This window comes from Triticum aestivum, chromosome 5D, assembly GCF_018294505.1.
Source record: "Triticum aestivum cultivar Chinese Spring chromosome 5D, IWGSC CS RefSeq v2.1, whole genome shotgun sequence".
Classification (NCBI taxonomy): Eukaryota; Viridiplantae; Streptophyta; class Magnoliopsida; order Poales; family Poaceae; genus Triticum; species Triticum aestivum.
The window spans coordinates 566,324,629-566,347,685 of record NC_057808.1 but is presented as its reverse complement, the minus strand read 5'-3'; the positions used below and the strand labels follow the sequence as shown (position 1 = coordinate 566,347,685).

General features: G+C 46.4%; 1 protein-coding gene across 2 annotated transcripts; it reads right to left on the bottom strand.

The window, feature by feature from the left end:
- Positions 1–9,577: 9,577 nt before the first annotated feature.
- On the bottom strand, positions 9,578–22,105 carry LOC123126288 (ankyrin repeat and SOCS box protein 5-like). 2 transcript variants are annotated; one of them, XM_044546649.1, is made up of 11 exons: positions 21,901–22,105; positions 16,193–16,363; positions 15,859–15,990; positions 15,006–15,145; positions 14,123–14,209; positions 13,597–13,716; positions 12,269–12,418; positions 11,570–11,671; positions 10,262–10,432; positions 10,081–10,160; positions 9,578–9,865 (listed from the first exon to the last, which is right to left on the bottom strand). In XM_044546649.1, exons 1-11 carry the CDS (start codon positions 22,022–22,024, stop codon positions 9,814–9,816), a joined length of 1,329 nt encoding a protein of 442 aa, XP_044402584.1. In that variant the 5' UTR covers positions 22,025–22,105; the 3' UTR covers positions 9,578–9,813. The 2 variants fall into 2 exon arrangements, with proteins under 2 accessions (XP_044402584.1, XP_044402585.1); XM_044546650.1 differs by lacking the exon at positions 21,901–22,105 and adding an exon at positions 16,444–16,580.
- Positions 22,106–23,057: the final 952 nt, after the last annotated feature.

The window sequence follows — 23,057 nt, the reverse complement described above, 5'->3', positions numbered from 1 at the left end:
CTGGCGATCCCTCTGCTGATGGTATGCATGAAGGCGGTCGTGCCAACGCCATGGTCTCCTGGCGTGTGTACTCCATGTAGGCCTACAGTATGACATGATGAAACTCATAAAACTACTAAATGCGGAAAATAAAGGGAGCAATGAAGATAAAAGGGAAAATACTTACAGTTTGCTGCTCCTGAAAGAGGGACAGTGACGGTGCACTGCTCATGGGCGTGCTCGTGCGCTGGCTCAGGGTCGGGTCGATCCGATGGAGCTGTGTGTAGGAGATAGTAGGAGTGATCACAGCATCGAGAACCGCCTCCCGACCGTGCTCCTTCGGCCCCATGCCCACCACCACCCTTTCGTCCAGATCCGCCGCAATGGGGTCAGGTGTGTCAGGATGTAACGCCAGATACCCATCGGAGTAGGCCTTCTTCCTATGCGCGGTCTTCTTGCCGTAGTACTTAGGCTCGCCAGGCTTGGGGTCCTTCCGCGTATGGGCGATCTCCCACGCCTGCATGTGTGAGAGCGGCCGTTTCAGTTTCTCCTCCTGCACCACCAAACAGAGGTTAGTCATACATAAGAAAGTAATGGTAAATAGAAGAAGAAGAATGTATAATGGGGTTAGTCATACATTAACTGCCTTGTGGAGATAGTGGTTTCGGTTTCCCTGAGCATGTACTCCCTCCTTCCCTCGGTTAGCCTTGCTTTTGACTCTCATAGCCGCCCAGGCTCCAGCCTAATCACACCAAAGATCCACCAATGCCGCCCAGGACTCGTCTTTTCCATAACACCAATTTGGTAACAACTACATAATGAAAGCATAATGGCATGTCAACACAAAACGGTGAAATGTACCACAAGGTAATGATCCCGTGGATCTTGCTGTGGGTCTGGCCCGGATGTTGCTCCAAAGTGTTCCTATGGGCTGACCTAACACAACCGGGTGGATAGGTCCACTGCTCAAAGCCCGTCCGTGCAAAGTCAAAGGGCTAGATCCCGTGGTCAAACGCTACAGGATTAGGTGGGACGGGGGCCCTGGGGGGGGGGTAGCAATGCCACCCAAGCATCGCACCGGGCCCCCATACATGCGGGGTGGTGTGGTGGCATGTCCGAAGAGGCGGCACGCGTCTTCGGGGTGTGCCCCCCCCCTCACGAATGGCGATGACACGGTAGTAGACGTTCTGCGGTAACGATGCGGCGTGAATATTATTAAATACTCGGAGCGCGATAAAATCATGAGTTTTTTACACGACGCGGGCACATGTGCTGTAGGACTGATGGTAATTTTTCATAATTGTTCGTGATGATGTAGTATCTGAACAATTCCCTCTATGTGGATTGCTCTTCGCGTGTCTACGATTGTGGTCGGCGGCCTCCGGGGGCTAGCATGCCGCCAAATCTTGCGTAGGCAGCCTCTCACAAGTCTGGAAGTGTTGTGGCGGGTGCAAACGCCCGGCACACGTCTCCGGGGTGTGCCCCCCCTCACGGACGGTGCCGCCGCCGGCACCTGGAGGGGGGAAACGGACGCGTCGGGTCTACACGGAGGGCATCTTGCTGTGGGTCTGGCCCGGATGTTGCTCCAGAGTGTTCCTATGGGCTTACCTAACACAACCGGGTGGATAGGTCCACTGCTCAAAGCCCGTCCATGCAAAGTCAAAGGGCTAGATCCCGTGGTCAAACGCTACAGGGTTAGGCGGGACGGGGGCCCTGGGGGGGTAGCAATGCCACCCAAGCATCGCACCGGGCCGCCATACATGCGGGGTGGTGTGGTGGCATGTCCGAAGAGGCGGCACGCGTCTCCGGGGTGTGCCCCCCCCCCTCACGAACGGCGATGACACGGTAGTAGACGTTCTGCGGTAACGATGCGGCGTGAATATTATTAAATACTCGGAGCGCGATAAAATCATGAGTTTTTTACATGACGCGGGCACATGTGTTGTAGGACTGATGGTAATTTTTCATAATTGTTCGTGATGGAGTAGTATCTGAACAATTCCCTCTATGCGGATTGCTCTTTGCGTGTCTACGACTGTGGTCGGCGGCCTCCGGGGGCTAGCATGCCGCCAAATCTTGCGTAGGCGGCCTCTCACAAGTCTGGAAGTGTTGTGGCGGGTGCAAACGCCCGGCACACGTCTCCGGGGTGTGCCTCCCCTCACGGACGGTGCCGCCGCCGGCACCTGGAGGGGGGAAACGGACGTGTCGGGTCTACACGAAGGGGATCTTGCTGTGGGTCTGGACCGGATGTTGCTCCAAAGTGTTCCTATGGGCTTACCTAACACAACCGGGTGGATAGGTCCACTGCTCAAAGCCCGTCCGTGCAAAGTCAAAGGGCTAGATCTCGTGGTCAAACGCTACAGGGTTAGGCGGGACGGGGGCCCTGGGGGGTAGCAATGCCACCCAAGCATCGCACCGGGCCCCCATACATGCGGGGTGGTGTGGTGGCATGTCCGAAGAGGCGGCACGCGTCTCCGGGGTGTGCCCCCCCCTCACGAACGGCGATGACACGGTAGTAGACGTTCTGCGGTAACGATGCGGCGTGAATATTATTAAATACTCGGAGCGCGATAAAATCATGAGTTTTTTACATGACGCGGGCACATGTGTTGTAGGACTGATGGTAATTTTTCATAATTGTTCGTGATGGAGTAGTATCTTAACAATTCCCTCTATGCGGATTGCTCTTTGCGTGTCTACGACTGTGGTCGGCGGCCTCCGGGGGCTAGCATGCCGCCAAATCTTGCGTAGGTGGCCTCTCACAAGTCTGGAAGTGTGGTGGCGGGTGCAAACGCCCGGCACACGTCTCCGGGGTGTGCCCCCCCCCTCACGGACGGTGCCGCCGCCGGCACCTGGAGGGGGGAAACGGACGCGTCGGGTCTACACGGAGGGGATCTTGCTGTGGGTCTGGCCCGGATGTTGCTCCAGAGTGTTCCTATGGGCTTACCTAACACAACCGGGTGGATAGGTCCACTGCTCAAAGCCCGCCCGTGCAAAGTCAAAGGGCTAGATCCCGTGGTCAAACGCTACAGGGTTAGGCGGGACGGGAGCCCTGGGGGGGGGGGGGTAGCAATGCCACCCAAGCATCGCACCGGGCCCCCAATACATGCGGGGTGGTGTGGTGGCATGTCCGAAGAGGCGGCACGCGTCTCCGGGGTGTGCCCCCCCTCTCGAACGGCGATGACACGGTAGTAGACGTTCTACGGTAACGATGCGGCGTGAATATTATTAAATACTCGGAGCGCGATAAAATCATGAGTTTTTTACATGACGCGGGCACATGTGTTGTAGGACTGATGGTAATTTTTCATAATTGTTCGTGATGGAGTAGTATCTAAACAATTCCCTCTATGCGGATTGCTCTTTGCGTGTCTACGACTGTGGTCGGCGGCCTCCGGGGGCTAGCATGCCGCCAAATCTTGCGTAGGCGGCCTCTCACAAGTCTGGAAGTGTTGTGGCGGGTGCAAACGCCCGGCACACGTCTCCGGGGTGTGCCCCCCCTCACGGACGGTGCCGCCGCCGGCACCTGGAGGGGGGAAACGGATGCGCCGGGTCTACACGAAGGGGATCTTGCTGTGGGTCTGGCCCGGATGTTGCTCCAAAGTGTTCCTATGGGCTTACCTAACACAACCGGGTGGATAGGTCCACTGCTCAAAGCCCGTCCATGCAAAGTCAAAGGACTAGATCCCGTGGTCAAACGCTACAGGGTTAGGCGGGACGGGGGGCCTACGGGGGTAGCAATGCCACCCGAGCATCGCACCGGGACCTCATACATGCCGTACGGTGTGGTAGCATGTCCGAAGAGGCGGCACGCGTCTCCGGGGTTTGGCCCCCTCCAAGTGACGGCGGCACTGCCTTGCGTGCAGGGGGGCACACCGCGGAGCCCCAAGACGGGCATCTACGCATGCCTGAACACTTTCACATATGCATCAGGACCCGTGCGATGTTTCGGTGACATAGCTACACCCCGAATCCCCCACCAACCAGAATTCCCTCCGTGTCGACCGTTTCCCCCCCTCCATGACACGGCGATAGCGACGTTCGTAATGGAGGGCAATCGATATACCATCGGGGTATGTTTTTTTAGATAAGGCATAATTATCTTATGGAAAAACAAAAATTAAAATAAAGTAAAAATAAAAAAATAAAGTAAAAATAAAAAAATAAAGTAAAATAAATGTATGCCGACGGCAAGTCTGTGCACACACGGAGATGCAGTCTCACGGATCGATGACGTGGCATGGCACACGGATCGATGACGTGGCAGAGCGGCCTATGCCGACGGCTATGCCGTAGGCATACCTTTGCCATAGATAGTATAAAGAAAAATTAAAAATAAAACTAAATAAACATATGCCGACGGCGAGGCCGTCAGCATAGCTGCGCACACGGATCGATGACGTGGCAGAGGGGCATGGGCCAGGTCTATGCCGACGGCTATGCCGTAGGCATACCTCTGCCATAGATATGCCGACGGCCGCCGTTACCTCCCGTCGGCGTAGTTTCAACACCGTCAAACGGTCAGCGCTGACCGGGTAGGTGGGCCCGGGCTATGCCGACGGCCGAGCCTATGCCGACGGTCCCCGTAGGCATATCTCGAGCGGTCCCGACGGCCTCGTCTATGCCGACGGTAGATGGATGTATGCCGACGGCTTTTCTACGCCTACGGCCTGTCCTTGGCCGTCGGCATAGGTCCATCTATGCCGACGGGGGCCGTCGGCATAGATGAGGCCGTCGGCGCAACCAGTTATTCTGGTAGTGCAGGCACGATACCTCAACCAGGAGCTTGACACATTTCAGTGAGGGAGCAGTTATAGCAACGAGAAGAGGGGTGTCAACACCACCAGGTAGTTTCTTGTTACACTGGCAAAAACAGATTACACACGATTTACTATACTGAAGTAAGATGTAGGAAAGGGCCAACAAATAGAAGGAAGAATGCATTTGTTGTCCTGTGGCCTTCTGTTAAAGAAAAAGGGAAAAAATCAATAGCATTGCAAAAGCAAACATGTATCAACAAGTGTTTCTGGAATAATATATTGAGCATTAATGCTTTAGTGGCCATTTTCAGCAATTAGACCTTTCTTTTTAATTCAGTCCCATGTATCTCTTAAAAGGAGTAGACGTACAACAATAACAGCACACCTGTTTAATCTTTTATTCCCAAGCAAGCTGGGTAGGCTAGAGCCATGAGATGAACCCACCAAGAGGCACCAAAAGGAGTAAACGTATATGAAAGAAAAACATCTTCCGTCATGAATTTCTAGAGGGAATACAAATTCAGAAAGTTGCCGTGGAGCCTATATTGAAGAAGCAAGTAGAGTGGAGCTGGCGAGCTGCAAGAAGATATGGTGTGTAGAGTATGCATGGAGCTAGATTTTTGTTGCGAAGTAAAGAAATCATAGATGGCCAGAGCTCTTCGAGAATGCAGCCTTACTAGAACTAAAAGAAGGGCTAACAGAGTGCGCTTAGTCACTGCTACAAAGGCCTGATTTTGAATAATTGCTAAAAAATGTGCTAATTTAGCTGATTGCGCTCAGACTTCACAACTTTTGAAGAAAGGCAGTAAAGCGGACTCAACACAACAGCCAAGTAAACGAAGCATGAAACAATGCAGCTAGCCAAAATTAGTAGGAAATAGTATGTTGTTAAACCTACATCCGCATTGTTCTCCAACAAAATTTGCATAATTTCATCATGCCCTTCCAAGGCAGCGGCATAAAGTGGTGTCCCTTCAGAAGATACTGGGTCAACAGAAACTCCTTTTGCAAGCAAGAGTTCCGTCATTTTACGGTCTCCTAATTAAAGCAAAAAGATGAAAAGAGAATCCAATAGGCAATTACTACAAAGTAGAACTGATTGTGTGATGGGGAAAATTCAATATGATCAAGATACACACCAACTAAAAGTGCATGCCCTGGAATAGTTAAAAACAGACAAGAGGGCAGAATATGGGAAAATGGAAAACTTTTAAATCCTAAGGGAATCATCTAAGACAAAATGTAAATGGCACCAATGTTCTTCTACTCACATACAATTAAAATCATGAAAAAATTGTCAAACAAGTTCTTCTTCTACATCTTTCCAACACACATAGACATCATAATGGAACAGTATTGTAAGGCACTAGAAGAAAAATGCCATGTGCTGTTCTGGCAGAGAAGTACCTGCTTTAGCAGCATGGTGAAGTGGGGCGAACCCTTTGTCGTCAGCTTTGCCTGGATCTGCCCCATCATCAAGAAGATAACTGGCGGTATTCATGCTTCCATGAATCAATGCCACAAGCAGAGGTGTTCGACCTATCAAAATGAAGACGTTTCCTCTTAGAGAATGTCAGAATGTACAAAGTTAATACATAAATGTGTCATAACATAACACTTTGTTTTCTACTCCCTCAGTTGACAAATATAAGATGTTTTGGATATTTCAGTATGAAGTACATACATGCGGACTGAAATGAGTGAACGAACACACTAAAACGTGTCTATATGCATCTGATTCACAAAATAGCATGACGGTTGTAAATTGCTGGTCAATATACAGTTTCCTATAGCCCAATTCTGAACGCAAGCCATATAGGAGTACAGTTCAGACACATTTACAGTTTAGAGGCAAATTAAACGCACCTCCATCGTCGACGGCGTCCACATCGACCCCTAGCTCCTCGACCAGGTACCTGCACACCCGTAGCCTTCCCTTCCCGCCAGCGCAGTGCAGCGCCACGAGACCTTGGTCCTTGGCCGCCTCCACCACCTCCCTGGGACGGCCCCTGCCCTTATCCAGATCTCTCACCAGCCCTGCGACTCGACGAACGAGCAAGTCAGTGCCTCCCGGTCCCAGATCCAAACAAAACCCGCCCGGAATCGCCCACGTACTCTTGAAGAGGCGGAGGTCGCCGCGGCTCGCCGCGTGGAGGAGCGGAATCGATCCGTCGGCGGGCGGAGGGGGCGGACTAGGGTTTGGAGGGGCGGCGCCGCGCTTGGCTGAGGTGGCGGCGGGGTGACGCCGCGCCATGGCGACCAGCGGTGGCGAGGTAGCGGCGGGTGAAGCCGCGCCATGGGTGGCGACCAGCGGTGGCGAGGTGGTGGGATTTTGGAGGGGGGCGGAGGCGGAGGCAGAGCGGAGGGGAGGGAGGGAGGCGGAGGCGGGAACACGAGCGGGCGGCGAGTCAATCAGCGGTGGAAATGCTGCGCGCACGCTTCGGGTGTACACAACAAATCTCAAATTTGGTACCCGTTTGTCCGCGGACATGTCCGGTCCTCTTCCTTGTAAGGTCAAAACGGTTAGGACAATTTCCGTTCGAAACCGTTCGCGGATCCATTTTCATACTCCCTCCGTTCGGAATTACTTGTCTCGGAAATGGATGTATCTAGAATAAAATACGTCTAGATACATCCATTTCTGCGACAAGTAATTCCGAACGGAGGGAGTAGGATTTTTGACACACGACAACAATCCGATCTGAATTTGAGGCCGACTAATAGGATATGGTATTAATTACTAGTATATGACGCAGCATGATAATCCGTTTTTTCTAGCCAGATAATCTGACCTTTAAATTTTGAATCCGAGTTATTATCCTGATGGTGCTAATGTCATAAAACCCTTTAAACCATTCATTGTCACCAAGATTATACTTCACAAGCATAACCAACTTCAAACTACATAATTGTTAATGAGTCATAAATTGCCGTGCCGACGACAACCTTGATGTGATCATATTCATCGTATCCACCTAACTTCTCGGATATCCTTTTCCTTATATGTCACAAACACCATATGGAGCGAGATTCTGGAAAAAAAATCCACACCATTCTGAATTGCTTTTGCTTGGTCAGTTATGATATCTTTTGGTTGACGATTTGACATACATGTAAGGCATGCTTGAAGTAACCAAAGAAATGTTCATCTGATAATAAAGCACATCCTAGCAACACCGATCAAGGTTTACGAGTCGATGAGTCGACAAGTCGTTCTGAGGTTGAGACTCGTAGACTAAGCGTGACTAATCGACACGAATTGATACTGGAGTTTCGACTCATAGACTAGTCGACACTGAAGTCTAGTCGGCCCTGAAGTTGAGACTCATAGACTAGTCTTGATTAGTCCTTGGACTCATAATCCATGACACCGATTGGCCGTGATGATTGAGTTTGACAAAACAAACAAAAGACATATCATATTTGTTCATCAACTATGTTGTTTCAAAAGTAATGACATCATGAAAAGAGTCACACTGCTCTACTTCTTGCATCAAGCCAAAAAATGGAGTGTTGGATTGCATTTTGACAAAACAGACACACTGCTTCGTCATCACCACTGCCAAGCTTTAACCTTCTTGTTTTCTCTAGAAAATTGCAACAATTTTTCTCACCAAAAGTTAGGTTTGCATGACCATCTCCTGCCACAACAAAAGAATTGACATTCCTGTTTAGTCATATTCTGGCCCGATCATTCAGCTCAAGCCTTCAATTGACATGTAAATCCAACTCATTGTTGTATGTGAACCAAGATTTATGTGAACTTCGTGTGTGATTATGATCCAAAATGACCGTCAAAATATAAAGTTTCCCATTAGGACCACGAGTAATGTTAATTTTAGCTTCTTCTTTTTTTGAGAAGATGTTAATTTTAGCTTCTTCTTTTATTTTGAGAAGATGTTAATTTTATCTTTACATCCTATCTCGCCAATTGGATTTGGGCCTCGACATACTACTTAAGTTGGACTGGGTCTTGCCATAGCAAGAGTGGGAAAGTGTAAGGTACTTCCGTTGTCCATCTTTGTCATGGTTTGAGCTTCTTCTCGTCACAGCAAAGCATTTTGCCTTAGCATATTTGATGTAGGTACTCTTGCACCTCATTCTCAGTATGAAAGATCATCCCCAATTCAGGATCTCTAAGTAACGCATGTGATCGAGATTCATTATGCTCGTGTTCAAGTTGCACGTTGCTTTCCTTCAAATCAACTCAAGAGTCAACTCAAAACACCAACTGTAGCATATATACTTGGACTTGATCAAGAAAAGAAGAATGATGCAAAAAAGTGAACCTCGTCTCCCTTTGGAAAAACTGAGTTGCCTTCTGGTTTTTCCTTGCATCATAAAATAGCTGCGCATACCACACGGGCTGGCAGCCATGTCAACTCGTTTCCTAGTTAGCCCGTAAATCTTCCGCAACTCCCGGATAGATGTAACATTATTCGTTTAAATTCTGTTCTCTTGGAGACGCATGGTTTGTTTGTTCTCAACATACAACTATGCCAACTCACGAAAGCCGATGTCTACTGAGCGTGGGAGTCGTCGAGTGAGTTAAGGCAATAGTACACTGGCATATATGTGGACCGACGGGACAAAGCCGGCCATCGACCCACCGGTACCATTACCACCACCAGCAGCTCCTTTCTTTTCTGGGAGAGAGAGGATTTAATTGCTCCTCTCACCAAGACCACTTCTTTTGCTACTCCCTCCGTTCCAAATTACTCATCGTAGTTTTAGTTTAAATTTGAACTAAAACCACAACGAGTAATTTGGAACGGAGGGAGTACATGAGTAGCAAAGATATATTGCATTGTTTGCTTCTTCTGTTGCATATTCTTTTGGAGTTTGGTCCATGTATCTTGGGCTACTTAGCCACTGATGACTAGGTCGACGCATCTCTTGCTACTTTTTTTAACCAAAGTAAAAGAAAATAGGAAACAAAAGAGCCGAGGCAGCAGCTGGAAATGACAAAAGTGCCCTCCGTCGATCCCTAATGCTACTTCTTTCCTCATACTGGTTCACCAACTTAACCAATGAAACAACAAGGCCGATCCAGGGAACTCCAGTTCCATACTGTTCAAGTGGTCTTTGTTGCGCCATGGGATATCTCCAGGGAACTCATAGCTTCCCTGCATGTTTAATTCCAACACCAACTGTATATCAGAATCACTAGGGTTTTGGCAAAATTAGGCTTAGGCTTTTCAATGCATGACTACATTGTCTAACAAATAAATGTATGCAGTGCATAAATCTCCTTCGAGTATGTATGTAGATCAAGATCAGTAGTTGTGCAAATCGGCTGTAGATTCAGATATGACAGGTTATGGGTGAGACTGAAATGTACCGCAACGCAGCCTTGATCTCAGAGCTCTGCGGGTCCAACTTGGCTGCATCCAGAAAAGCATCACGTGCACCCCCGTAGTCCTGATGATGATACAATGCAAGGTGTAAAACAATGGACAACATGCGGCGGTATAATAAAGGAGCAACAAACCAGCCAACCAGATAGATATAGTCGACCACACCTTCAATAACATGAGCGCTGCGCCCTGCCGGTAGCAGGCCTTTGGCCAGCCAGGCCGCATTTCTCTGCATGCAAGGGCATCCTGCAAAGCCTTGTGTCCATCGCCCATGCGGAGCCAGCAAAGGCTCCTGTTCGAGAACAAGGTAGCATCATGAGGGTCATGCTCCATTGCCTGCATGCATCCAACAGTTTGAGACCAAACTTAGGACATGTCTGATCTGATTATATATATATATAATCACATCTTGCTTGCAACTTTTTGTACTTCACAGGGCAAGAAAGAAAACCTTGAATTTCTGATGGATTAGAACTTAAAAATGCACTAGTCTGGACAATATAGTCAATTCAAGCTAATGTCCTTATAGCAGTAACTAAAGTACAAGAATGGACAATGTTGAAGTGAGGACAATTGTCAAACACGTTCAATCTATATGTACAAATAATCTCCACTCTTCCTTGCAAGTAAGAGATATCAGTCTCTTAAAGTCCAAACCCACAGCCCAGAAATCAACAACTAGGCAGTGAACAGGCTCAGTGCACGAGGTTGGCCACACAACGGTATTTGCTGCCTGCATGACCAGGAACCTAAGAGTGCACTGCAACTTTCTCTCAAGTGCTTCTATGCAAAGGATGTGTGGCAACAATTCCAGCTTGACGACCCCGTAATTTCCTCCATTGTGTTTTCCTCGCTCAGGATTTGCAAGTCGTGGAGGAGGATCCCGGAAAAAGGGAATCATGGTCAGGCAGACATCACAGTTTATGTCGTTTGGCATCTCTAGAAAAAAAGAAGCCGAAGGATCTTAGAGCAGAAAGTGATGAAAGCGGCTGCGTTAGCTAGTTTCATCCAGGAGGATGTTTCGATCCTCAAGTCTGCTCATCCGAGCTAGGGTGATGGGTTGCTTAGTTTAACTTCCATGTGTGAGTCTTAGCGTTTTTCTCTGTTGTACAGTTGTACTGTGTTTTTCCCTCTTCTACAATGCAAAAGCAGAGCTCCTGCCGTCCCCCATCAAAAAATGAAATCAACAACAGTTCTGCTGCTGTTTAAGGATACAGAAGTCCTTGTCAGATCCTCATAGTCAAACTTACATATGGCAATAAAAATTATCTTCAATAAATTGAAGAGATATGTGTCTCAAAGCAAAGCGTGAGGCCAACTGTACATATCGGCCAGAAAGATGATCACTCTCTAAAGGGAGCATGTATGACAAGAATTATGTGAAACCAGATCACGATCACCTAACCTCTATTCAAGTAACTTCAGCTGATATATGCAAGACCGCACATTGAGAAATAAGGTATAATAGCATACCATACTATACATTGTTGCCGCAGTAGAATAATCATTTCTCTTGACAGACTTAACCCCGAGTGACTTCAGCTCTTCTATTCTTCTTAGATTTGAATAATCACCCTAAATGATCAAGAAAAACAAGTGAATCAAGAAGACCCAAGAATGCCAGTATAAAGCAGTGCATATACTATCTTAGTTCTTAAAAGCGATAGGTGCTTGACTGGTGCGGCCGCTTTTTGAAACAGCGCATAATATTCTGCCACAAAAAAGTAGCAGAACAGTCATGTTTAATTACAGAAACATCTCGGTCCGCAGTCTTGCTCCTGATAGTACAAGGAAATATTAATTTTGAGAACTCGTGATATCTTCCACCCACCCACACAAAAGCCCACACTATCAACATAGCAGTAGTTCTTTTTTACTGAATAAAGGTACGCAGTTCTCCTGCGTATTTTAGAAACTTCTATAAATACTACCAAGATAGCACTTTTTACATAAATATAACCTCACAAGCCCTATCAGGCCATCACCCCCAACCAAAGAATCTTATAAAATATTATCAATAGCATGTATAAAATTCTTGTTCATCGAATCAAAAGTGGCAAATAGAAACACGGCTAATTTATGTATGGTAATTCAAACTCGGAACCATGGATTCAAAGTTGATCCCACTGTTAAACTAGAAAATATATGAAATACACAGGATCTAATGCATACCTGTTTCATAGACACTGACTTTGCATGGCGTATTATTCCGTCGATGCTCCAATCATGCACAGTTGGAATACAAGAAGTTACAGGGAATAAGATCTCAACATCTTCCCTTGTACCGTTCAGTGCAGCGAGTTCTATTGGCAGCCTACCCGACTGTTGTACACAAAGTTCAACTTCAGAAAGGCACTTTCAGAAAGGCCAGGGGGAATGGAAGCTAAGGCGGAAAAGTGTACTCCACTAGATCATTAGTAAGATAAAAAGGGTTTAGATAATTATGAAAAAAAATATGAGAACTAATTGCTAAAATGATTGTCAAAAACCCATGTTTGTCCAATCAAAATTTGAACCCCTTCCTTTTGGCATATCCCCTCGTTCAGACTGCAAACTGACAGCCCTGATGCAACTTGAAACATGATTCCGAGTTGTCTTACAAATATTTCTTTGGCAATGACATTATGTCTTTAAACACTAGTAAAGATAATCTTGTACAACTAACTCATACAAGATACGCAGGATTTCAAAATGACTTGGCGATGTATACGACATTATTGAAGAGTTACTAGAGATGTATTTTTATCATTTGATGGCCTCCCATTCCAATTACGTAACACAGCATGCTAAAAAATAGATAAACAGTCCTAAAAAGAAATGAAAAATGCCAGCAGCTCACTGGTTCTAGTGTTATTCAGAAAGGTAAGTGTGTATGCAATTGCTAGGATGTATTACGATCATGGAAATATTTCTAATACAATGGTTAGCGCGCCTAAGTCTAACAAATGAAGAAAGCCAAAAGTCTCAATGGCAGTTTTAATTAAGTCTAATTTCATAAGAAAACACATGACCCCTAGAATTATATTTGCATGCAACATGTGACAGCACATACAGTCTAAATATAAGATTCTAGGATGTTGGATTGAGTGGAACAATTTTATTATAGCAAGAATCTTAGGGCATGTTTGGAAGACCTCACCCTCTTGGATAATATGTAGGCTAAAATAAGATGATTTAAGCCTAACAAACAAAACACACACCCAAAACCCCCCAATTCCAGCTCAGTGAATTCTTGGAACTATGGATACCCAGCTTCATGAATTATTGGACCTGTTTGGAAGAGCAACAGCTCCAAGAATTCACTTTTAAAATATGTGCCAGGCTTCCAATTTGCAGAATCTGGTAGATCTTAGATTGCGCTATCAAAACTCATAAAGTATCTGTGATGTAATGCAGGTCCCAATCATGAAAACCTCTAAATAGTATTCTTATGTGTGTGAACAGCAGTACCTATGTTCAAGCAATTGGCATGCCGTGGCATAGAGGTAAAGAAATCTTACGGGGTCAGGAACATTAGGGTCAGCACCAGCTTCCAGTAAGCATTTCAAGCATGCAGTTAAGCCTTTATCCGCAGCAGCAGCTAAAGGGGGTACAAGACCGTCATTGACATCAGCACCAGCCTACCAAAAAGTATGATCTCAAGAATCAGTTTCTAGAGGAACTCTATGAGCTCATTGCCGATTAGAAACGACACTTTCTTGTGGAAATAATTAGTGTAGCGCATCCACAAAAATGTCTCAAAGGTAGATCACATAACAAACACCGTTAAAGAAGGCCAAACCTACTTTACTGTGCAAAAATGTACTCCCTCCGTTCACAAATATGAGATGTTTTGGATATTTCAATACGGAGTACATACGGACTGAAATGAGTGAACAAACACACTAAAATGTGTCTATATACATCAGAATCAGAAAAAGTTAGAACGTCTTTATAATAATGAACGGAAGGAGTAGCATTGAACCGAAATTTTCTTAAGTAATTCTGAGGCCTGACGCAATGAAAATGAGACTGTATTCATGATACCTCAACCAGGAGCTTGACACATTTCACTGAGGAAGCAGTTATGGCAGAAATAAGGGGGGTGTCAATACCAGGCAGTATCTTGTTATGCTGGTGAGAAACGAATAACACATGAGTTACTAAATATATATACTGAAGTAAAATGTAGGAAAGAACATAAAAATAAAAAAGGAGAATGATTTGTGGTCCTAGGACCTTCTGTAATAAGAAAAATCTTTCAATGGCTTTGCAAAAGCAAACATGTATCAACAAGAGCTTCTGAAATAATATATTGAGCATTAATGCCTTAGTGGCCATGTTAAGCAATTAGACCGTTTTATCAATTCTGTCCCATGTGTCCCTTTGAAGGAGAAGTACCACATAACAGCACACCCTTTTGTTCCCAGCCAAGCTGGGTAGGCTAGAGCCTAGGGATGAACCCACCAAGAGCCACCAGACAGAATAAGCGTATGTGAAAGAAAAACATACATCATCATGAATACTAGAGGGGATACGAATTCAGAATGTTGCAATGCCCTTAAAATTGGCATTTGGACAACATATAGTTGCGTGTATAGTGGAGCCTATATTGAAGAAGCAGGTACGAATGGGATGTAAGCTACAGCCTATGGAGTACAGAGAAACCACTCTGGCCTCAGTAGAATTTAAACAAAAGTTAACAGGGTGCACTTAGTCACTGCTACAAAGGCATGATCTTTAATAGTTGCTAGAAAAATGTATTAAGTTAGCTCATAATTGCCCTCGGACTTCAAAACAACTGAACAAAAGCAGTAAAGCCGACTCAACACAACCAGCAAAGCAAATGAAACATCCGCGTAGTTTCATCGGAACAATGCAGCTAGCCAAAATTACACCTCGGGAGGAAACAATGTGTTATTAAACCTACATCTGCGTTGTTCTCCAATAAAACTTTCATAGCTTCATCCTGCCCTCTGAAGGCAGCGATATGCAATGGTGTCCCACTGGCAGATACTGAGTCAACAGAAGCTCCTTTTGTAAGCAAGAGTTCCACCATTTCACGGTCTCCTGAGTGAAGGAAAAAAGATGAAAAGAGAATCCAACATGTAAATGCTACAAAGTACAACTAATTGTGTGACGGGGGGATTTTATATGATCAAGACACACACCAATTAAAACTACATTCCCAGGAATAGTTACAAACAGACAAGGGAGAAGAATATGAGAAAATGGGCAACTTTTGAGATAAAAAGGAAATGGCACTGATATCCAAAGTATACAATAAAAACCATGAAAAATTTGTCAGACAACTTCTAGCCAGGCAACAATAGAACACCCCCATGAAAAGAGGGTCACTTTGTAAAAGTTTGGCTGTTGTCGACTTCACATCAATTTAACTATCAGTGTGAACATAACCCATTTTCCTTACATTAGCTCAGGGAAGGAAAATGGCTGTGAAATATCAGCAAGAAGCTGAGGCGCATAATTTTACATCATAAGTCAAATACCAGCAAGAAACTAGTAGATGGCTTGATGTAAGCTAGGTAGTTTTGGTTGATTAGCCGTTTATGTTTGTCATCATAAGCTAGGAATCCTATTCAAAAGAAGAGCGTAAGCTAGGAAATAAATCTGAATACTTTGCCACTCCCAAAGTAGATCTATTGCAAATACCATCTTCTACATACTCTCTTTCCAACACGCATGGGAATCATATCAGAGTAGAACAATATTGCAATACAATACTACTGGAAGAAAGATGCCATGTGCTAGCAGAGAAGTACCCATTCCAGCGGCATGATGAAGCGGGATGAAGCCGTCGCTAACAACTTTGTCTGGATTAGCCCCATGATCGAGAAGATAGCGGATAGTATCCAAGCTTCCACCAAACATTGCGCAAAGCAGAGGTGTTACGGCTATCAGGTTAAGTCGAGCGTCAGTGAAAAGAGATGTATACCGGGATCATCGATCTCTGGCTATCAGAGCATGCTTTGTTGTCTACAGTAATTAACAGCATGGAATCTATTGCTGGCCTAGGAATTTTTATATTCCGAACGCACCTACCAAGAGGGCTGGAGTACATTTTTTAGAGACAAATTAAGGGCCAGAGGAAAGTACATTCAGTGCCGTCGGCGTCCACATCGACCCCTATCTCCTCGACCAGGTACCTGCACACCGGCACGCTCCCAATTCTGGCGGCCATGTGCAGCGCCCCGAGGCCTGCCTCCCTGGTCGCATCCAGCACCTCCCTGGGATCCCGCCTGCTCTTCTCCAGCGCCCGCACCAGCCCTGCAACACGACGAACCCCGGGGGAAATCAGTACCTCCCTGCCCTGGGATCCCAGACGCCAGCCCACCCGAAAGACGTACCCTTTATGTCGTGTCCTTGCCTTGGGTAAACCCTAGGATTTGGGACGGGGAAAAGCAGGTAGCGGCGTGGAGAAGAAGAAGCTCAGGGAGAAGGAGAAACAGAGCACGGGAGGGGAAAATAGACTATTTCATTTCAGATATTTTCTATTCTGCCGGACAGCTACAGAGGTTGAGCTGATATCAGGCTCTCCCACTCACGCTACCACCACAATTACATGGCCCGCGGCCCACTAACTCAACTCAGCCCAATTACTTGAATTCAATCATTCACTGTTACTTGTCGCCTCCTTTGGTGGTTCATTGCCATGCTTTGCATCGCCTGCCAGATTAGGGGCGATGACAGTGCCCTCCCCTTGAGGAGCTACTTGTCCCCAAGCTGCTGCCCGTGGAAACCTCTTCTGGAGCGCCGTGTAATCTTCCCATGTGGCAAACTCAACTGGCAAAGTCGCCCAACGCACGAGCACTTGTAACAAGGCGGCATTGCCTTTCTTGACCAAACGACGATCCAGAATTTCGGTAGGAGAAAGATCTTCAGTATCCAATTGTGGTAGTTTTGGAAGGGACTGAAATACTGGAGTGTGATCAGGCACATGTTGCTTCAACTGAGAGACATGAAACACATTGTGGATTTGAGCATCTGTGGGCAGTTCCAAGTTATATGCTACTGGTCCAATCTTCTCCACGATCTTGAAAGGTCCAAAATATTTGAAAGCAAGCTTGGGGCATGGTCTATTGAGCAAAGACAGTTGACCATAAGGTTGCAGTTTCAGGAACACATCTCCCCCACTGTAAATTCTCTAGGTGAGAGGTGTTTGTCAGCATCTGCTTTGCACTTCTGTTGAGCTCGTTGGAGGTGATGTTTCAGATGTTCAGCATAAGCTTGTCTTTCCTGAAGCCACTGTTGCACATCAGGAGATGCCTCTTCAGGAGGTCTAAGGAACTGTCCCATGTGAGGATCTTGCCCATACAAAGCCTTGAAAGGGGAGCAGCCCAAAGAGGAGTGATAAGTAGTGTTGTACCATAATTCTGTCAGAGCTAGCCAATTATGCCACTTGGTGGGAGAGTCATGTACCGCACATCTCAGGTACATTTCCAAGCATTGGTTCACTCTTTCCGTTTGCCCATCGGTTTGAGGATGTCGAGCAGTGGACATCTGTAATTTGGGACCCCAGATTGCCAACAATTCCTTCCAGAAATGGCTAGTGAAGATGGTATCTCTGTCAGAAGTGATTGTCGGAGGCATGCTGTGAAGCTTGACAACATGTTGCATGAACATTTGAGCAACTGTAGCAGCAGAATATGGATGCTTGAGGGGAATAAAGTGGCTGTACTTAGAGTATCTATCCACCACTACCATAATGACACTGTGTCCATTTGATTTAGGCAGTCCTTCCACAAAGTTCATGGTTACATCTTCCCAAGCTCTGGCTGGAATAGGTAGAGGATTAAGCAAACCTGGATATTTGCAATGTTCATGCTTGGCCTGCTGACATGTCTGGCATTGTTGTACAAAATTTTGCACATCTTGTTTAATGCCATTCCAGTGAAATAACTTCTTTACTCTCTGATAAGTAGCTTGAATTCCACTGTGTCCCCCAATAGGAGATGCATGAAAGGCCTCAATTAACCTGGTGTGCAGTCCAACATTAGCTCCAATACAAATTCTTCCTTTAAATCTGATGAGACCTTGTGACAGTGCAAATCCAGGTTCAGCCTCAGGTGTTATAGCTAATTTTGTTAGTAATTCTTGTGCTCTGGTATCCACTGCATAAGAGTTTGCCACTTCTTGCACCCAAACTGGTTGAGCAGTGGACACTGCTTGCACAGCAAAGACATGTCCAATTCTGGATAAAGCATCAGCTGCCTTATTCTCTGTGCCCTTTTTGTACTGAAATTTAAATTGTAGGCCTGCCAGTTTTGCCATTGCTTTTTTCTGCAATTCAGTGTGAAGTACTTGGTCTTGCAAGTTGCATAAACTCGTGTGATCTGTTTTAATTACAAATGGTCCTCTGTTGAGATAAGACCTCCACTTATCCACTGCCATCATTACTGCCATGAATTCTTTTTCATAAGTAGGCAATTTATGATTATTGACTCCTAAAGCTTTGCTGTAGTAGGCCACAGGGTGGCCCTCTTGAGTGAGGACAGCACCAATACCCGTATCACAGGCATCTGTCTCTACTGCAAATGATTTGGAGAAATCAGGCAGGGCCAACACCGGTGTGGAAGACATAGCTGTTTTGAGCTTCTCAAAGGCCAGTTGTGCTGCAGGTGTCCATTAGAAATTCTTCAACTGCAACAGAGATGTCAGTGGTTTTGCCAAAATGCCATAATGTGGAACAAACTTCTTATAGTACCCAGTTAAACCCAGAAATCCCCTCAACTCAGTGAAAGAGGTGGGTTGGGGCCACTGTTCCATAGCTCTTGTTTTCTCAGGATCTGTGGCCACACCTTGGTCAGAAATCACATGTCCAAGATAGCTGATTTGCTGGGTTGCAAAACAACATTTGCTCATCTTTGCATACAACTGGTTGGTCCTCAGAGTTTGTAAGACTTGTCTTAAATGGTCCTCATGTTCTTCCAGTGTTTCACTGAATATTAATATATCATCCATGAAAATCAGAACAAATCTTCTTGCATATTTGCCAAAAATGATGTTCATCAGGCACTGAAAAGTTGCAGGAGCATTTGTGAGACCAAAGGGCATCACTCTGAATTGGTACTGTCCATGATGAGTTTTAAATGCAGTTTTCGCTTCATCTGACTCTATCATCCTTATTTGATGATATCCCGATCTGAGGTCCAATTTAGAAAACCACTTTGCCCCAGCTAGCTCATCAAGCAATTCGTCAACTACAGGCATAGGGAACTTGTTCTTCACTGTCAAAGCATTCAGTCTTCTGTAGTCCACACAGAATCTCCATGGCCCATCTTTTTTTTTGACTAACAGCATCGGAGAAGCAAATGGTGACATGCTGGGTTTAATCAGTCCAGAAGCTAACATCTCATTGACTTGTTTCTCAATCTCATCTTTCTGCTGTGGATTATATCTATAAGGCCTTACATTAACTGGTGCACTATCAGGCAGCAGTGAGATTGCATGATCAAACACTCTGTGGGGTGGTAACTGTTGAGGATCTTCAAACACATCAGTAAAATCTGCTAGGACTTTGGTAATGCACTCTGGCATCTCCTGATTTTCAGTGTGCAGAGCTGGAGATAGTACAACAGTAGCCCATATGTCATTACCTTTGTGCCATTTGAGCATTTGTTCCATAGAAATGGCCTTGAGTTCAGTTTGCTCTTTCTCTATCACCCCTTGTAGTTTAATCTGTTGACCTTGTTTATCAAACTGTAGCCACTTCTCTTCCCAGTGACAAGTCATGGCTCCCCACTTGGCAAGCCAATCCATACCTAAGATTGCATCATACCCACCAAGATCAATAACTTTCATGTCAGAAGTGAAAGTGTGTCCACTGATCCACCATTGTAAGCCTGCCATTTCAGTATCACATTGAAGTTGATCTCCATTGGCCACTTTCACTTGCAGTGGTTTGGTGAGAGTAGTTGCTTTGTGTTTCAGTTTGTCTGCTAATTGCCTGTCAATGAATGTATGAGAACTCCCTGAATCCACTAGTAGTAACATAACTTTGTTTTCAACTAGAGCCCAAAGTCTGATTGTTTTAGGATTTTCAGAACCAGCTATAGCATTGACAGATAAGTAAGCTGCTACTTCTTCTACAGCCTCCTCAGCAGAAATGGCGTTCAGAATCTCATCCGATAACTGTCCTTCAATTTCCTGCGCTTGCAGAGCTTTGAGTTGCAGAGGTGGTTTGCTGGCACACACATGACCCTGATTGTATTTCTCTCCACAACTGTAGCAGAGTCCATTTGCTCTCCTGAATTCCTTAAGTTGTTTTGCACGCCATAAGTCTCCTGCAGTGAACTGGGGTCGAACAGACTGGTCTTGGCGATTTGCAGTGTATTTGGGACTGCTGAACTGTTTTTGAATTTTTGTTGTCTGCACTTTCTGACGTTCTAAAACTGCTTCTTGCACCAAGGCGTATTCTGCTGCCAGTCCCACAGTAGCAGGTAACTGAATCTCAACCGCAGACCTGATTTCCTCTTTCAGTCCCAGCATAAATTGAGTGACCAGCATAGTTTCACTGATAGTTGCGTCATACAGTCTCACTTGATACACCGGCTGATTGAACGCCGTACGATATTGCTGAACTGTATCATCTTGTTTGAGTAATAGTAACTCGCGTGGGCAATTACGATGGATATTGACATCAAATTCCCGCAGAATTGCTGCTCTAAACCGTGGCCAGTCTGCACATGCATCTGTGTGCTTACATGCTTGATACCAATGGGCAACATTACCTTGTAAATGCAGAGACGCAGACATAAGCTTGAATCCTTCGGGAATTTGGTACAGCTGGAAGTAGACCTCGCAGTTATCCAACCACATGCGCACCCCTTCGCCATCAAATCGGGGAAACTCCATCTTCGGCATCCATGGCCGCTTGGAGCTCTGCTCATCAGGGGGCGCGGGGACTGCGGTGGTCGTCCAGGATCGAAGGGTCGACGGAGCGGAGGGGGTACTTGGGTGGTGGACGCTGCCTGCGCGGCTGTCGGAGACGCCGCAAAATAGCTGGGCTGCGCGAGCCGGTCCAGATCTGCATCTTGAGTACTATGGGACTCCTTGATCACGCGAGCCACCTGCACTTGTTCCTGGTGGATCTCCCCGATGGAAGTAACCAAGAGATCAACCTTCGCTTGCACTTGGTCCAGGCGCTGCACCTGCTTGGAGAACTTCATGTCGAGGCCATCAAGCCGTGCACTGATCCCGTCGATTCGCGCGACCTGTTCACCAATCTCCTTGAGGGCGGCCAACTCCTTCAACACGCACTCCTCAAACGTCGGCATTACGTCCACCAGATGTCGAGTCTGCGCGCTCGGCTTGAACGGCGCCGTCGTCACCCTCTCTGAACCGGACCAACGCCGATCTCGGATTTACAGGCGGCTACCGGAGCAGCCACACAACCGATCGGTCGATGTTATAGTCCCATCTCGAGGAAGCGGGGATCAACGGATCGAAGAGGCAATCTGATACCAACTGTCGTGTCCTTGCCTTGGGTAAACCCTAGGATTTGGGACGGGGAAAAGCAGGTAGCGGCGTGGAGAAGAAGAAGCTCAGGGAGAAGGAGAAACAGAGCACGGGAGGGGAAAATAGACTATTTCATTTCAGATATTTTCTATTCTGCCGGACAGCTACAGAGGTTGAGCTTATATCAGGCTCTCCCACTCACACGCTACCACCACAATTACATGGCCCGCGGCCCACTAACTCGACTCAGCCCAATTACTTGAATTCAATCATTCACTGTTACTTGTCGCCTCCTTTGGTGGTTCATTGCCATGCTTTGCATCGCCTGCCAGATTAGGGGCGATGACACTTTAAGAGCGGGAGGTCGCCCTCGCTCGCCGCGTGGAGCAGATGCAGATTGAACTCGTCGACGGCCGTAGGGTCGGGCATAGGGAGGTTTGGAGGGGCGGCGGTGGAGCGAGGCGGCGCCATGGCGGCCGGCGGCGGCGATGGGCCTAGGTTTTTGAGGGGGGTGGCAGCGGGCGGAGGACGGCGGCGTGTCAGTCAAAGGTTGAAATGTAAAATGTTGCGCGCACGCTTTGGGTGTACACGGGCGTGGACTGGACTAGCACTACCTTCTGTTCTGTTTTTTTTTCTTGAAAACCTACCGTCAAGGTAGTACAAAGAATACTAGAAATAAAAAAATACATCCATGTCCGTATAGCTACGATTTTCTTATAAAGATTGAATTTTATTAGCTCAAAAAAAAGAAGCATTAAGAGGATACAAACCCAAAGAGCACACACCCGGCTTCTGCATAGTTAGGATGCACCCGGCACACAACTAACACGAACCCACACACACAGAAACACGTCGGCAAATAGCAAAGTCACATAAGACCAAATCTATATGTAGGCGGGAAAAAAAACAAAGTGATCAGGTCCGTGATCGATAGATTATAATAAATACCGCATCCGCACCAACCATCTCATGACATCACATAGACGACAAGGTTCCTCAACGGCAACGCCTTCAACAAGGTAGCGACAATCAAGCATCGTCGTCACCGGATCCAACCACAAAGGCCAGAATCTAAGCTTTCACCCTGGAGAATCGATCCGAACATATCCGAGTAATGCCTTCAATTAGGTTACGACGTAATTAAGAACATCGACATTGCCAGGTATAACCGTCACTGGTCAGGCCTAGGTTTTCATCCTGGAGCTCGTGACCAAGTGCTTGATTAGCATCACCATCGAAGTCACTCAAGTGTTGTCGCCACCATTTTTCCACGATTCCAGCAGTTACATGCGATGCGACCGCCGCCACAGCATAACCATCCCTCCGCGTCAAGTCGTCGTTCATAATTTGCATCTCATCGTGAAAATCGACCCACTAGATCTTGAGTGATGAACACTCTTGAAGATCTTTCGGTGACCATCACCATCGCGGAGCCGTATGAGATCGCTGCAACATAATCCGCAGCTACCCCACTCAGCCGATCAAATTTTGATCACGACCACCA